At 41.9% G+C, this 15,443-nt stretch overlaps 1 protein-coding gene across 1 annotated transcript; it reads right to left on the bottom strand.

Moving 5' to 3' along the window:
- Positions 1-1,557: 1,557 nt before the first annotated feature.
- On the bottom strand, positions 1,558-15,033 carry styxl2 (serine/threonine/tyrosine interacting like 2). Its single transcript, XM_076302900.1, has 6 exons — positions 14,646-15,033; positions 12,961-13,121; positions 12,039-12,178; positions 9,835-10,066; positions 7,589-7,806; positions 1,558-4,934 (listed from the first exon to the last, which is right to left on the bottom strand). Exons 2-6 carry the CDS (start codon positions 13,092-13,094, stop codon positions 2,218-2,220), a joined length of 3,441 nt encoding a protein of 1,146 aa, XP_076159015.1. The 5' UTR covers positions 13,095-13,121; positions 14,646-15,033; the 3' UTR covers positions 1,558-2,217.
- Positions 15,034-15,443: the final 410 nt, after the last annotated feature.

Raw genomic sequence — 15,443 nt, forward strand, 5'->3', positions numbered from 1 at the left:
ACAGTGTTTACGTAATGTATCCAAAATTTCATAAATATTCCAAAAGTGTTTATAATTTCAGGTGAATGTTTGCTTTAAAGATGTGGGTTGGGATGCAATTGTGGGTTTTGTGTGTGGAGTTTTGAAAAATAGACACAGAGTTTTGAAAATGAGTGTAAACAGTTGTAAAAAACTGTACAAGTATGCTTGCAGTATAGTTTACTGAGTATATACTTTAAGAGAGAATTTACTTTTGTATACTATCATGGACTACAAAGTGAACTAGAACTAGGTCCATAACTAGTTTCTTCACTAGTTTACTTACATAATAGTTCTCAGTACAGTTGCAGTACAAAAGAAAGTATAGCCTACTTACGAGTTTGCTATTATCAACTGAAAAATGAGGCAATTTAATCCGAAGAAGTATTAAAATAGTACACTTACTATTATACTTATACTACACTTCCTTTGCTTTAAGTATACTTTTGGTAAGAGTAGCATCTAGTCTGATGGGCAAAAAGCAAATTACCTTCTTCCATTTGACTTTTGAGTCTTTGGGCAAACTTTAGTTGAGATTTAATATGAGCTTTGCCACTCACCCATATAGAGCTTTGATTGGTGAAGAACCCAGGCAATAGTTGTTGTATGCAGTTTCTCACATTTCAGCTGCAAAAGTTTTTAACTGATGATCAGTGACTTGAATTTTTTTTTATATCCATCTCCTGACTTATACATTTCAATAACCTTTTCTCGGAGTGTTCTTTTGTCTTCATGATGGAATTATAGTGAGGAATACTGATTAACCAGTGACTGGACCTTCAAGACAGTCTTTATACTACTTTATATAGATTCACTGCACTCAGGTGATATCTATTTCACTAGACTATAGACTAACACGAATTGGCTGGACCACTGTTGAATTAGGTCAGTCACTTTAAGGGGGGGAGGGGGTGGGGGGGTAAAGGTACACAATTGAACAGGTACACAACAGCTTACCTGCATTTGTAGTAATTGGTGTTCTGTTTTCTGTGAAAATGCTTTCAGGTATGTATGTGGGTATTTCCAATTATCATATGTTTTGCATTTTGAATAGAAGGGATCCTAATGATCACATATTTTTTGAACAAAGTGTTTAATGTAAGAAACAGTGCTGTTTCTTAATAAGTGATGCAGAATTGCAAACAAAGTGCAAAGCAGAAAATGTATGATTACAAGGTATGATTATACTCTGTTTAAGGTATCGTTGAAACAAGTTCAGGTTTTGAAACTTTGGTCTAAACATTCATTTTTAATGTGTAAACCATGGGGAAAAAACGGTAATGTGTGAAGCCAATAAGTAGTAGAATAATGAAATAGTAATAATTAAAAATTAACTTTAACTACCATGGGGAAAATGGACAAATGCTATGATTAACCCAAAGAGTCCTCCTCAATCCCACTTGACACAGGGGCACAAGTCTAGGCAATTTGAGCTGTGAGCTGTGACAGTCATACAATGTGGAACTTACAGGTTAATACTTTCAACTGTGAAAATAAAATGCAAATACGAAGAAGATTTCACAAATGTTTAATACACATACATTACAATCATATATTTAAATACACATACATTACAATCATATATTTAAATGTGCTGCAATAATCTGTTTTTAAAAAACTATGTGCTGCTATGGATAAGGTGTCTGAAAAATATTATAACCATAACCATAAACTATATTGACACCATTTGCATATCCTGAAGTGAAAACTATGCAATAGTCATGAAGAGGAAACTGAGATCTCTGAAGGTTTTGACAAAATAATGCTGTGTGGATGGAAATACAGTACTGTAGGATTACTTCCTTTGGACAGTACATAGGAGTGAAATACAGTAGCTGGGTCTGTTATTACTGAATTTACTGTAGGTAATAGTTTGTAGATTGCTTTACCAGATCTGATCATATGCAATTTTTTATATTCTGATAATATATTCTTATTTCATTAATCTCCTCAGGGGAACTTCTGTTTGAGGTGGTATGCAATACCTTGTTGTTCTATCCAATATGATTCCGGCTACAGTATGCATCCATGCTTTGTACTTCTTCAGTTGTGGTAGCATATGTGAATTTGTTGTGTATCCAAAGAATTTACACCAATTGAAATGTATCTTTTCCTATAAAGTTTGCTCTGAACATGAGACTGTTACGAGAAGGATACTCCTTACGGAGCTCATTGGAGAGATTAGGAATTCTCTTGCCTTCATTTGTGTGATGCAGACTTGAGCTCCTCCTGGGTCCTCCATGCCGCAAGAACCTCATCCTCTTTCTCCTCCAACTCTCTTTGCACCCTTTCACGACATCGTTGCCGAATTTGACTAATGTAGGCATTCACATCTTCTTCCTCATCATCATCATCTCTGCTCGTGCCTCTTCCTTCAGTGTCTCGTCTTGGTTGGTATTGCTGTTCTGATGTTGCACTCTGTCTGAAACCCTCGGAGTAGTCAGAGCTAGCACGGTACCTAGAACCGCTGTACTCAACCTCATCCTCCTCCTCCCTGGTTTGAGAGTATCCATTTCTGGAGTAGTCAGCACTAGCACGGTACCTAGAACCGCTGTACACAGCCTCCTCCTCCTCCTCCCTGGTTTGAGAGAATCCATTTCTGGAGTAGTCAGAGCTAGCATGGTACCTAGAAGTGCTGTACTCAACCTCCTCATCATCACTGGTGTGAGCGAATCCATTTCTGGAGTAGTCAGTTGTGTCTGAGGACCCTGTGGGCTCATCTTCATCTACAGGCTCTGGCCTCCTCGAAGGCGGTCTTACGTTTTTTAACCATTCATCTATACTGCAGGTCGCGTCTTTTGATATTCCAGAGAGGTTGAGTCGTCCTGAGCGTCCATAATCCCGCTTTATTTTTGGGCGAGCTGAAGGAGGAGCCGTAGTGGGAGAACTGTATCTATTTGATGTGATGTCGGAAGTTTCTGCCTCTCCCTGCTCCTCATCTTCGTCTTCGTCTTTTGGCTTCTTCTTTTTGTACAACGTGCTGCGTTTGTTGTCCTCTGTTATCTTCTTCTTCTCGTAAGCCGCCATCTTGTCTCTCATCTCCAGCTTCATCTCCTTGTCCATGGAATCCAGCTTGTTCAAGTTGACCTCGTCCTGGAAGAGACTGTATAAGGGCACACTGGTGGTGGTGACCTTCTTCCTGCCAGAAAGACTCGCATATTCTGACAAAGGTCTGGATGTTCCTCCTGTGGAGAACACAGACTCTGCCCTGCAGCGAGACTGATAACTCGAGCCGGACGCTCCACTCAGCATTGATACCTTGTCATCGTCGAGTCCTCGCACTGAGCCAAGCTGTGACCTTGCACCCACTGACCCAAGCTGTGACCGTCCACCCAATGAGCCAAGGACCGAGCCAAGGACACTGCCATCCAAGTCCCCTTGTTTCTGCATAAGAGTCTCAACCACAACATTGGAGATCCAATTCTGGATGCTAGCAAGATTCACCATGGGTTCCCCATCTGGGGTCTGCAAGGGAGGCATGGGAGGAAGCTGTGGTGGCGTGGCAGGTGGTTGGGAGTGCACACTGCGTGCCTGAGATTGACGTGATCTTCCACTGAGCATGGAAACACTGTCGTCAGCAGCAACGCTAGCCGCAGGGAATGCTCCTGCACAGAAGGCAGACAGCGGAATGCTGCTGCCACTGACGGAGGATGCGCTGTCCCAGCCACACACAGACTGGCTCTCCTCCAGAGTCTTCCGTGAGCGTTCGAGCAGCTCTTCCCGTCGCTGCCTACGCTTCGCGGTGGCAGAGTCTGCACCACGACATATGTCCAAGAGCTCATTCTTATTCTCTTCACCACCATACTTTCTCTGCTGCTTCAACTTCCAGGTTTGGTAGGCGGTCAAGTTAACGTCCTCAAGGGAAGGTGTCGGTGTTTCCCCTTCTCCTTCTCTTTGCCCTCCACCGCTGACTACACTTCCTGTGTCACTCTCTGCTTCCTTCTTATTCCAGCCATAATGAATACGTTTAACCTTCCAGCGTTCTAAGACCGACAAGGAGTCTTTATTTTTCTTGCAGAAGTTATACATGGAGCTGGAGTCTGACATTATGCTCTCAAGTTCATCGTCGATTTTCTTTCTGCTGTTCTTTGAACCACTTTCTCCATCTGTTTCTGCTTCAGATTCTTCATTCTCTTTGGCTTTGTATCGACTAGCAGCTTGCTCCTCAATTTCTCTCAAGCGCTGCTTCCAAAGGTCTGAGTAGCTACTGCAGCTGGATTTAGAGGACACCGAGGATACGGAGTCAAAGTCTCTGCGTTTCTTCAGCATTTCTCTCATGACGCGGACATCCTCGCTGGTCACACTGTCTAGGTCCTCTGGCTTCGGCCGAGGCTTCCGTTCACCTTGGACAGATTCTCCGTCATCTTCACATTCACTCATCAACTGTGCCTCCCACCAGTCGTCATTCTGATACTTCTCGTTTCGGCGCTGCCACTCCCGGATCACTGAGTTGATGTCGTCATCCTCCTCTTCCTCTCCTTCTTTTCCTGGCAGATCCAGATTATCGGATGAACTCCTTGTGTCTCCTCCATTGGGACCCGGTTGAATGCCAGCTCTTAGTGCTGCAGCAGATGACGCCACACTACTTATCACACTAGCACAATCCCCCTCTTCCTCCATCATAATAGAGTGAGCCTTGACTCCCATAAGACTCTCTTCCTCATCCATTTGGGCAAGAGTGTCAATGACCGAGCACTGACTTAGTGTTTCGTTGTCCTCATCGTCACGTTCCTCTTGAAGGTTCTCATTCAGTTGGCGCAGCTGTTTGATGAAGCCCTCATTGGGGTTGATAGCACGTTTCTTTCTTATTTCCATCAGAGCGTCCATGATGGTCATATCTTGGAAAATCATGAGGTAGGCAGCTACAAGGACTGCTGAACGGCTCACACCCATCATGGAGTCCACCAATACTTTACCTAAAAGACAATCATAGAAATGAATCAGTTACATTCTGATATTATCTATTAACCCATTTACTCCTAAAATGCCTGCTAAAAACGCCTATAGAATCCTATGGCATTCTAGACTAAATAACCTTATTTCCTGAGGGTTTTCTGAAAAAATACTAAGAATTGTCAACGTCTACCAAAACCTTAATATCTAAGCCTCTGTACACCTAGAAACAGGGTGCGATTTTTAGGGGGGGATGGTGAGGATTTCCCCACCTCTGGTTTTCCTATCCCTACCTCTGCTAAATTATTTTTATCGTCGGGGGGGACAACAATTATCCCCCTCTGCCCCTCATATTGATTAATGCTACTTCATATAAGTAAAGCTGCAACGTGAGAACAGTCTAGTAGGCTAGCCTACATAATAATCTGACATCAGAAACGCACCGTCACCGTCAGCACTGATGCTGCTGACACAGTGGCTGCGTGATAACTTAATTTGGCCTTGATCGTGCAGGACATTTCAGAATGTCGAGTGTGTAATCCATCATAAATGGCTAGGTTCAATGGAAAAGTTAGCTGGACAAATGAAAGAAAACGAGAAGGATTCAGTGAAGCATAATAATGTTTTGGAACCTTCAAAATTAGAAAACTGATGCAACTGAGATGGAGGACAACTGCACGTAGAGTAGAACGTAGGCCTATTGTCCGAAGGAACTTACATTAAATGAGGAGATATTTGCTGAATGTCACAAAAAGTGTTACAGAAATTGCTTGGCGTCGCTTATTCAATGGCTCTCTACCGAAACACCTGTAGTTTGCGGAGGACGAACGAGAAGCACTCATTTGATAAATCAGCCAGTAGTAGACAAATAACTTTTAGAAATAATCTGTACTGCAAAAACGAATGTTGGTGGGTATTTAAACTATCTAGCGGGTGTTTTAACAGCTGCAAGAAATAGAAGCTTCATGGTCTTTATGTTCTGGTTCGTAAATTATTTTCATAAAACTTCAAGTTGCCCTATAACTTTACTCTCCAAACTCTTCACTGCACTGTAGGCAATTAACTGACAGTATGATATGCTATTTATTTTCTGTAGGCTACAATAAACACATTTATTTTTTCAACTTTTGCAATATTACGCACTTGGCTACTGAACGCAAATCAACAGGAGAGAGAATGCACGTAGCCTACGCAGCGTGTAGCGCAATGTGTAGGCTATTTGGTTACCAACTAACACTGTTAGCCAATTCACTAACTTAAGACTTCAGTGCCATCATATAGGCTACAACGTTTTTTTACACAACAAATACAGAAAGGATGGAGGCAGCAAAAGTAGAGAAGTCATTTCAGATGGGGCAAGAACAAGGTGAATTTGTATGCTTGTCAAAACGTAGTGCTGATCATCATACCAAGCACACTCGCTGTTTAGTCATACACCACCATAAACTAAAACTAAAATGTTACAAAGGTGGCAAACATAATATAGGGTATTATTAGCCATGACATTACTAGGCTATGAATCGTTCGTTCATTTTTTTTTTTTTTTGGTGGGGGGGGTTACAAACTTATTCAAAATCATCCCCCCCTCTGGTTTTTACACAAATCGCACCCTGCCTAGAAACATGAAATAAAAAGCATGCTGCCCTACGCAGCAACCGGCGGGAGATAAAATGTTGCGTTGTGCCAATGGGTTAATAAAAGTTGGGTCGAAAAAATGTGTTTTCTCCTTTTCTCTCCTTCGACTCTTTCTTTCGTCCACTACCAAACCACCAACGTATGTGCTGGCAGGGAGAAAATGGTGTACAGTGCAAAAAAACTGTACACATTTTTTCAAAAAACACAAATATTGTGATGAATCTTAGATGATTTTCTATCAGTGTTCAGGATCTATTTTTGGATCATAATGAGTGTACACTCAGTGACCAAAGTGATGTTAATCGGTGCTGTTTTGAGTTAGACCAAAATATGCCTTTACACCTAAATAACATCATTATAAGCTCATTATACTTCTGTGACACTGTGGAGAGGGTGCCTACGGACAAACCAAAGTAATTTTAACTTTATAAGTGTACAGAAAGTGTATAAAAGTAAAAGCACTGTTTGTCCCAGTGCATTACCTAAACCAGTGTTTCCCAAAGTGTGGTCCATGGCCCACAGGTGGGCCGTCTAAGTATTGCTGAGAGAGGTGGCCTACATTATTTTATTTATTTTCAATTTTGTATTTGAGATTGATATACATACAAAAGTTAATGATTACATAGTTCAAATTCAAAACATAGCTAGAGATATTAAGCCTATTCAAGTGAGATTCATTAGATGTTGATCCAGAACATATTTGATAGGGTTGTTATTGACAGGCTATGGGTAACACTAAACTAAAGTGTGTTAATTCAGAATAAAGTTGTTAACATCTCAAGCAAATCAAAAGATCACAGTGAACCAAGAACAGGAGCCTCAGCGAGTAGTCTACTCCAACTACAGAATTGTGAATAAATGTTTGGGTTGGCCGCAGAAGATTTTCAGAATTGAAATTGGGCCTCTCAGCAGTGTTAAGTTTGAGAACCTCTGACTAAACTGTGGATGATATGATTCAACCGGGTATACTGATAGCCATTTCTACTAACGTAATTAGGAGAATGGAGATAAAATAAAGCAGGAATTAGTACTGGCCTCTTACCCCTATGTGTAAGCAAAGCTTCATCCAGAAACTCTGCTGCTGTGCGGAAGTGAGGTGAGATGTCCGCATCAGCAAAGTCGTCCACCTCAATGCCCATATAGGTGATGTCCATTCCGGAATAGAACGCCTGTCCTGTGTAGACACCCGTCCCATGAGCAGCATTCAGGACATGTGTGATGCCCATACGTTTCAGTCGGGCTTTATTCACCGCCACCGACCTGGACAGAAGGAAATATCATTTGTTCAGTTGGCCCCTTTATGGTGTAAATATATTCTACACTGTTACGTTTAAGAGCTTAAGAGGCTTAAAAGAGGAAAGGAAAAAATGTCGGTAGAACATAGAACAAAAGCCATGAGGCATGATGGTGTCAGTAGAACATAGAACAAAAGCCATGAGGCATGATGGTGTCAGTAGAACATAGAACAAAAGCTATGAGGCATGATGGTGTCAGTAGAACATAGAACAAAAGCTATGAGGCATGATGGTGTCAGTAGAACATAGAACAAAAGCCATGAGGCGTGATGGTGTCAACATAGAACAAAAGCCATGAGGCGTGATGGTGTCAGTAGAACATAGAACAAAAGCCATGAGGCGTGATGGTGTCAGTAGAACATAGAACAAAAGCCATGAGGTGTGATGGTGTCAGTAGAACATAGAACAAAAGCCATGAGGCGTGATGGTGTCAGTAGAACATAGAACAAAAGCCATGAGGCATGATGGTGTCAGTAGAACATAGAACAAAAGCCATGAGGCATGATGGTGTCAGTAGAACATAGAACAAAAGCCATGAGGCATGATGGTGTCAGTAGAACATAGAACAAAAGCCATGAGGCATGATGGTGTCAGTAGAACATAGAACAAAAGCCATGAGGCGTGATGGTGTCAACATAGAACAAAAGCTATGAGGTGTGATGGTGTCAGTAGAACATAGAACAAAAGCCATGAGGCGTGATGGTGTCAACATAGAACAAAAGCTATGAGGTGTGATGGTGTCAGTAGAACATAGAACAAAAGCCATGAGGTGTGATGGTGTCAGTAGAACATAGAACAAAAGCCATGAGGCGTGATGGTGTCAACATAGAACAAAAGCCATGAGGCGTGATGGTGTCAACATAGAACAAAAGCCATGAGGCATGATGGTGTCAGTAGAACATAGAACAAAAGCCATGAGGCGTGATGGTGTCAACATAGAACAAAAGCCATGAGGTGTGATGGTGTCAGTAGAACATAGAACAAAAGCCATGAGGCGTGATGGTGTCAACATAGAACAAAAGCCATGAGGTGTGATGGTGTCAGTAGAACATAGAACAAAAGCCATGAGGTGTGATGGTGTCAGTAGAACATAGAACAAAAGCCATGAGGCGTGATGGTGTCAACATAGAACAAAAGCCATGAGGCGTGATGGTGTCAACATAGAACAAAAGCCATGAGGCATGATGGTGTCAGTAGAACATAGAACAAAAGCCATGAGGCGTGATGGTGTCAACATAGAACAAAAGCCATGAGGTGTGATGGTGTCAGTAGAACATAGAACAAAAGCCATGAGGCGTGATGGTGTCAACATAGAACAAAAGCCATGAGGTGTGATGGTGTCAGTAGAACATAAAACAAAAGCCATGAGGTGTGATGGTGTCAGTAGAACATAGAACAAAAGCTATGAGGCATGATGGTGTCAGTAGAACATAGAACAAAAGCCATGAGGCATGATGGTGTCAGTAGAACATAGAACAAAAGCCATGAGGCGTGATGGTGTCAACATAGAACAAAAGCCATGAGGTGTGATGGTGTCAGTAGAACATAGAACAAAAGCCATGAGGTGTGATGGTGTCAGTAGAACATAGAACAAAAGCCATGAGGCGTGATGGTGTCAACATAGAACAAAAGCCATGAGGTGTGATGGTGTCAGTAGAACATAGAACAAAAGCCATGAGGTGTGATGGTGTCAGTAGAACATAGAACAAAAGCCAGTTAAAAGTGAAAGTGGACAGAACAGATGGGAGCTCAACACTGAAGACATTAAACAAGGATCATTTACACATAGTTGTATAGGGGGTATACTACGGAGTGAAGTTAGTGGCAGTACTCAGGAATTATCACTGATCTCAAGACAATATGTCACTTCAGAAGCAATACATGCAGTAAAGTGTTCTTTTGGAGATCAGTGGATACTCCCAACCTCCAGAAATGTTGCTTCATAATACACCCCTCAGGCCCAGACTGACAGGAAGTATTGAGGATGACTCACTTCTCTCCTATGAAGATGTTGGGCCAGACCTCATCCACAGGGTTAAAGGGAGCCTCCACATGATCCTTGATCAGTGCCCTCTGAATGTCCAGGACACAGGGCGTGTTATACAGGCTGCGGTCATCAATCATGTCCTTCACACGGTTGTACAAATCCTCAACCATGAGCTGTTCGGCGCTCTCCAGCATGGATTCAGGAACAGGGGCAATCTTCACATCCTTTTTGGGCAATTCTAAATGGAGAAATATGTTTCTAGCAAGTTTTAGTTAAGTTTGTTTTATGGAATTAAACATGTGCCAATAAAATAAAAAATAAAACTGAATTCACTGAAACAAAAAAACATCACATCAAATTCTTTTACATTTTTAACTTGCAAGCAAAATTATTTGCGCAAAGGTGTAAACCACTGATCTTTCATTTCCTTTTATCTTTGCGGTTATGCTGCCAGCTCTATCATTTGCACCACCTGACTTTTTAGATGCAGTTTTGTTACAAACTTCTCACGTGAGTTGGTGCGTCCCCATTGGCTAATGAGCTTTTGAATGACAGCTCAGTTAAGTGCCCTACACGTGTTCAACTGAAGCATTTCAGGAGCAGGAGAGGAGGCTCTGTGATTGCGGACCTAAAACCAGAAGTACGGCTCCGGCTCTAGAACCTCCTCAGGAAAGTGAACTGAGAACCGAAGTTGTGAACATCATACACTTCCCCTCCTCGGTTCCCCTCCACCCATTGGTTGTCAAAGTAAGCAAGTGGAGCCATGTAGCCTGTGTTGTGTTGAATGTTGAATGACAGTTGGTTAATAACCTTGTTTCAATTACTTATTTTCATGTTCCCACCCAAAAACAAGCACAATCTGAAGTTTGCCTTCAACGAAAACAAAGCATATGAATATTCATAAAGCCCCACTCTACTGGTGGTGTGGCCACATCTAATGGAAAGGGCATCTGCCAAAGCACCAGTTAATCTTTGACAGATCTTTTTTCCTCCTTGCTATCTGTCTATAAATTCCTGGAATGTCTGTCTGTATGTGTGTGTCAGTTTTGTGCAAATCTTTTGAACCGCTTGTCCAACTGATACTTGGCAGGTGTCTTGCTGAGAAGTTTGCCATTGTTTGGATAAGAAAATATGAAAAATATAATTAAAACAAGCATTTATAGGCTCTTGTTACCCCCCTCCTCCTCTCTGTTCCCCTATACACACCATAGCACTCAATCGCTGCTCACCACCACCACCACCACCAACACCAACACCAACACCAACACCAACACCAACAACAACAACAACAACAACACCAACAACAACACCAACAACAACACATTGCATTACATTACATAGCGCTTCTCAAGGCACCCAAAGCACTTCACAGTGAGGTAGCCTAAGTGAGTGCAGTGTTGAGTGAGACATGTGGGTGTGAATCGCGGTTTGGGCACCTTGAGAAGGCACTACATAGATGCAGTGTGCTGTTGTTGTTATGTCTGACCTCAGAGTGTTCAGAGATAGGCTACTCTGGGCACTTCAGCTGAAGAAACCGAATGGCAGAGCATATTTGAGTGGCAGTTTGCATATTGCGCACAGGGATGGATTACTGCACGGGCCTACCGGGCCCAGGCCCAGGGGCCCAAGGGGTCAGGGGGCCCTGAAGCCCAAGCCTTTGCATGGAATCATTGCCTCAATATCAACAAATCAGGATGTAGGCTATGAATCTGACTGAATTTAGTATTGGCCATCCCCAAAATGCACCAGAATACAGGGAATCACATCAAACAAATTAAAACAATTCCCTCCTACATATACAACAATTAGTGGGGGGCCATTAATACATCTGGGCCCAGGGGCCCGAAAGTTCATAATCCGCCCATGATTGCGCATCAATTTTATTACACTAGAACCTATTAGTGATTCCCATGTTTTTTTCTGAACTATCCTGATAAAATTTTTCATTTAATTTCATATTTGATTTAACAAAATTGACAAAGGTTCTCAGATACATTAGTTTGATGCCCATTTGCCCATTATCAGTGTCAGATCTGTTACTTTACTATATAATAATATACATGATCATGGACTTTCAGAAAGAGGTAACCTCTAGATCTCAAGGTTGAGGTTTTCTCCCATGAGTTATAGGGTTCTAGAGTTATAGGGTTCTAGAGTTATAGGGTTCTAGAATTCTATAAGGCCAGGAGTAGAGTGCAATGATAACTCACCCTCGTTGATGATTTTCTTGGCCGCTATTGCAGAGGAAAGGTGGATAGGCTCCATGCATATACTTTCAGAGTTGGAGAATCCTGAGATCATGGAGAACCTGTCTGTCATCGTGGAGAACCGGTCGGAAGCTGTGGAGAGTCTGGATGATGTAAGGGAATATTAGAGAAGAAAGTGAGACTGAATATGTGATGTATGACTGTTTGTGTCTGAGTTACAGAACATCCTTTGTAGTGGATAAATCACTACACTGGACTACACTAAATAGCAGATTCACAATGGTGTGTGTGTGTGTGTATTTGTATGTATAACACGTACAACACGTTGGGGCAGCCGTGGCCTACTGGTTAGCACTTCGGACTTGTAACCAGATGGGTTGCCGGTTCGAACTCCGACCAGTAGGCCACGGCTGAAGTACCCTTGAGCAAGGCACCTGACCCCTCACCGCTCCCCGAGCGCCGCTGTTGATGCAGGCAGCTCACTGCGCCGGGATTAGTGTGTGCTTCACCTCACTGTGTGTACACTGTGTGCTGTATGTGTTTCACTAATTCACGGATTGGGATAAATGCAGAGACCAAATTTCCCTCACGGGATCAAAAGAGTTTATATACTTATACTTACACGTTTCATTCAACCGTTAATTACTATGATTGCTGTAGTTCAGGTTCCAGAGCATTGACATGGATATCTACAGCCAGCCAATCATTCATTTCTTATTTCAAAGCCAACAAAAATAAATTTGTGTGTGTGTGCTCCTGGTGTGTGTGTGTGTGCTCCTGGTGTGTGTGTGTGCTCCTGGTGAGCTCACTGCTCCGAGTGTGTGTATGTGTGTACACTACCCTCAGATGGTAGAGTTTAGTTTACAGTTAGGTTTAGTACAGTACCTGCTCATTGATACAGTCTATGTGGACATGAGCATAATACCTGGTGGGAGAAGGACAGCGTAGATAGTGGGACTGTATGCTCTTCACTCGGTCCTCCGGCTCTTCATCCGGAACCACCTCCTCTTCACCTCCACCATCCGGAACCACCTCCTCGTCCTTCTCAGGAGTTGCCATGATGTACCGGCCGCTGGTCTGTATCCCCTGGCAACGACAAAGCCATTTCCAACAGAAATCAGCAAACAAATCATTGGGAATGCAATGTAAGTGAGCTTCATTTATCCTTTAACATTATTGTGATTCCCTGCAAGACACTGCATTAAGCTAGCCAAGCTAGCCAGGCTAGCATTAAGCAGCCAAAGATTGTAAATCCATACATGTTGCAGGGGGCCTTTTGTGCCTGCCTGTCACATGATCTGCCTCATCATCCAGGCAGGTTTGTCACAGATACAGATGATTGGATTGGGATGATTGGTGCGTGTGTAGCTGTTTATAGCTATCCCTAATTTAAGGAGGCCATCACCACATAGTCCCCCTTATCTGAATTGTGTCTGTAAAGACCACAAAGGAGCATGAACTGTGTTCACTCCACCAACCCCCTACCTAGTCCCGGAGAGAAACTAGGGCAATCTAGATTACGGAGGCTTCTAATGGTGCACACTGCTTTACATGGCCCACCAGCATGGCTGAGGACAGGAGATGTATACTTTAGATTTGTTTTTATATACCTATTCAGCTATCTTAAAAGTCAATTGATTTACACATTTACACACTTCAATGATATCAACATAATCTGTAAGGTAATGCAAGTTTAACCAAACATAGGTCTACTAACAGGCCTTTGGAATAACCTATCCAGGAGGGTGTTCTGAGCACTCCTCAACCAGAAAAAGTGTATCTGTGAACCCCTGGCTTAAAGTAACCTTTAGATTTAGAATTAAATCAAGTATCAACTATTAAATTAACATGTGTTCCCATTGGAATAGACACAGTAAACCATCAGGCTTTATGTACCATGTTCAAAACAATGAACCATTTAATCCATCAGAATCATTCAAATAGACTGGCCTACAACTCAATTCTGGACAACAGAAGACCAAGTTTGAAACCCAAAGACATTTTGGTAGGTTTTTGCTTCAATCAATGAAAACAAGATCCAACCCCCTTAAAAACAGAAAATTCAGTGCCAAATACTTCTGTTTCATTCTTAGTATGGTTTTCCACTTGTCTTCCACTCTCTTTAAATTGAATTCAACTTAACATTAATATTTCAATAGAAATACAAACGTATAAAATGGGAGAAAATTAAGATTTCTACCTTGGTCTTGCATTGCTTAACTTCAACTCCTATGAATGTTTTTTCTCCTTAATCTATTCTTTTGCTCCTTATTTCTCTTAAATAGGGTTTAAGAGAAACAGGTCAGAATTTGGTAATAAACTAAATAAAAGCTGATTTATTTCTGTGAGACAGCAACATTTTCCTGAGTTAATTCAGCTTTTCTTTTTTTCCACTAACTGCTCTCCTGCCAGTGTATCTATTCATAGCCTCAGACACAGCTGTGAGTAGCCTTCAGCAACACCAACATGACAGCTGAAAGAGCCACTCTGATAGCGTGAGAAAATGGAACAGTATGACATTAACACAGCAAATCAATCCAGTGTTTTCCCAAATTTTATAATCCTTACAGTTTTCTAGTCTTAGAGTAGAGTATCCACGCACACACTTACCTGTCAGTGTGTATTGTATTCCTCTAGGTTTGGAATAGGGACATGAAGGGTGGCGTTTAACAGAAGCCAGAGTGTCCGTCATCCACCCAGAAGGGTCCTCTCACTGAAGAGACATTCCTCATAGGCCGGCCCCCTAGTGACACACGACACTTCTATGACATCAGAGTTCTCGCAAGGGTAAAAACGTGTCTAGGCCTGGTAGTACTAAAGGCCTATAAGAATAACCTTTTAAAAGTGAGTAAGCCCAACCCACTCACTCTTAGACACATACAAACACAAATAGACCTGACACCAATGCAGTCTGCTGCACTACTGCGGATAAATGAGCATTGTAATTTAGTTAATCATCACAATTTATCATTAATTAAATTAGGTCCTTACATTGGAGCTCTTCTCTAAAAGATATTACCAGTGGTAGCCAGTCCAAATTTAAACCACTCACAAAATATGAGTTTTTGCAAAAAACTAAATTTAAATTAATTAAAACTAATAAAAATTCAAATTCTGAATAGAATTGAGACTGACTACATCAGGCTACTAGATATCTGAGTGGTGGGTCACTCCACTTGCCTGTGTTGTCCAGTAGAGCAAATGAACAGGTGACAGGATGAGATCCATGCTTTACATTACATTACATTACATTACATTTAGCAGACACTTCTTGACCAAAGTTGCTATGGTGGATCACGCCATCTGAACCACAGAGTTGCGCCAAAACAGGTCAAATCTGCTCATCGTGGACTACCAAATTGTTCCACACGTGATCCTACCCACATTCTTCTCGCACTATTCACTCAC

The sequence above is a fragment of the Alosa pseudoharengus genome, unplaced genomic scaffold (assembly GCF_046254945.1).
Source record: "Alosa pseudoharengus isolate Yale_2024_CS ecotype anadromous, Long Island Sound unplaced genomic scaffold, YU_APseudo_1.1 YU_APseudo_1.1_scf_24, whole genome shotgun sequence".
In the NCBI taxonomy this organism is placed as follows: Eukaryota; Metazoa; Chordata; class Actinopteri; order Clupeiformes; family Clupeidae; genus Alosa; species Alosa pseudoharengus.

What these genes read in the sequence shown, in the direction of transcription:
- styxl2 (XM_076302900.1), bottom strand. Translation starts at nt 13,094, where the DNA reads ATGGCAACTCCTGAGAAGGACGAGGAGGTGGTTCCGGATGGTGGAGGT. An exon ending in CGCTGTCCTTCTCCCACCAG is followed by an intron (nt 12,179 to 12,960) that starts GTATTATGCTCA and finishes TACATCATCCAG; the next exon opens with ACTCTCCACAGCTTCCGACC. An exon ending in AACATCTTCATAGGAGAGAA is followed by an intron (nt 7,807 to 9,834) that starts GTGAGTCATCCT and finishes CCTTCTGTCCAG; the next exon opens with GTCGGTGGCGGTGAATAAAG.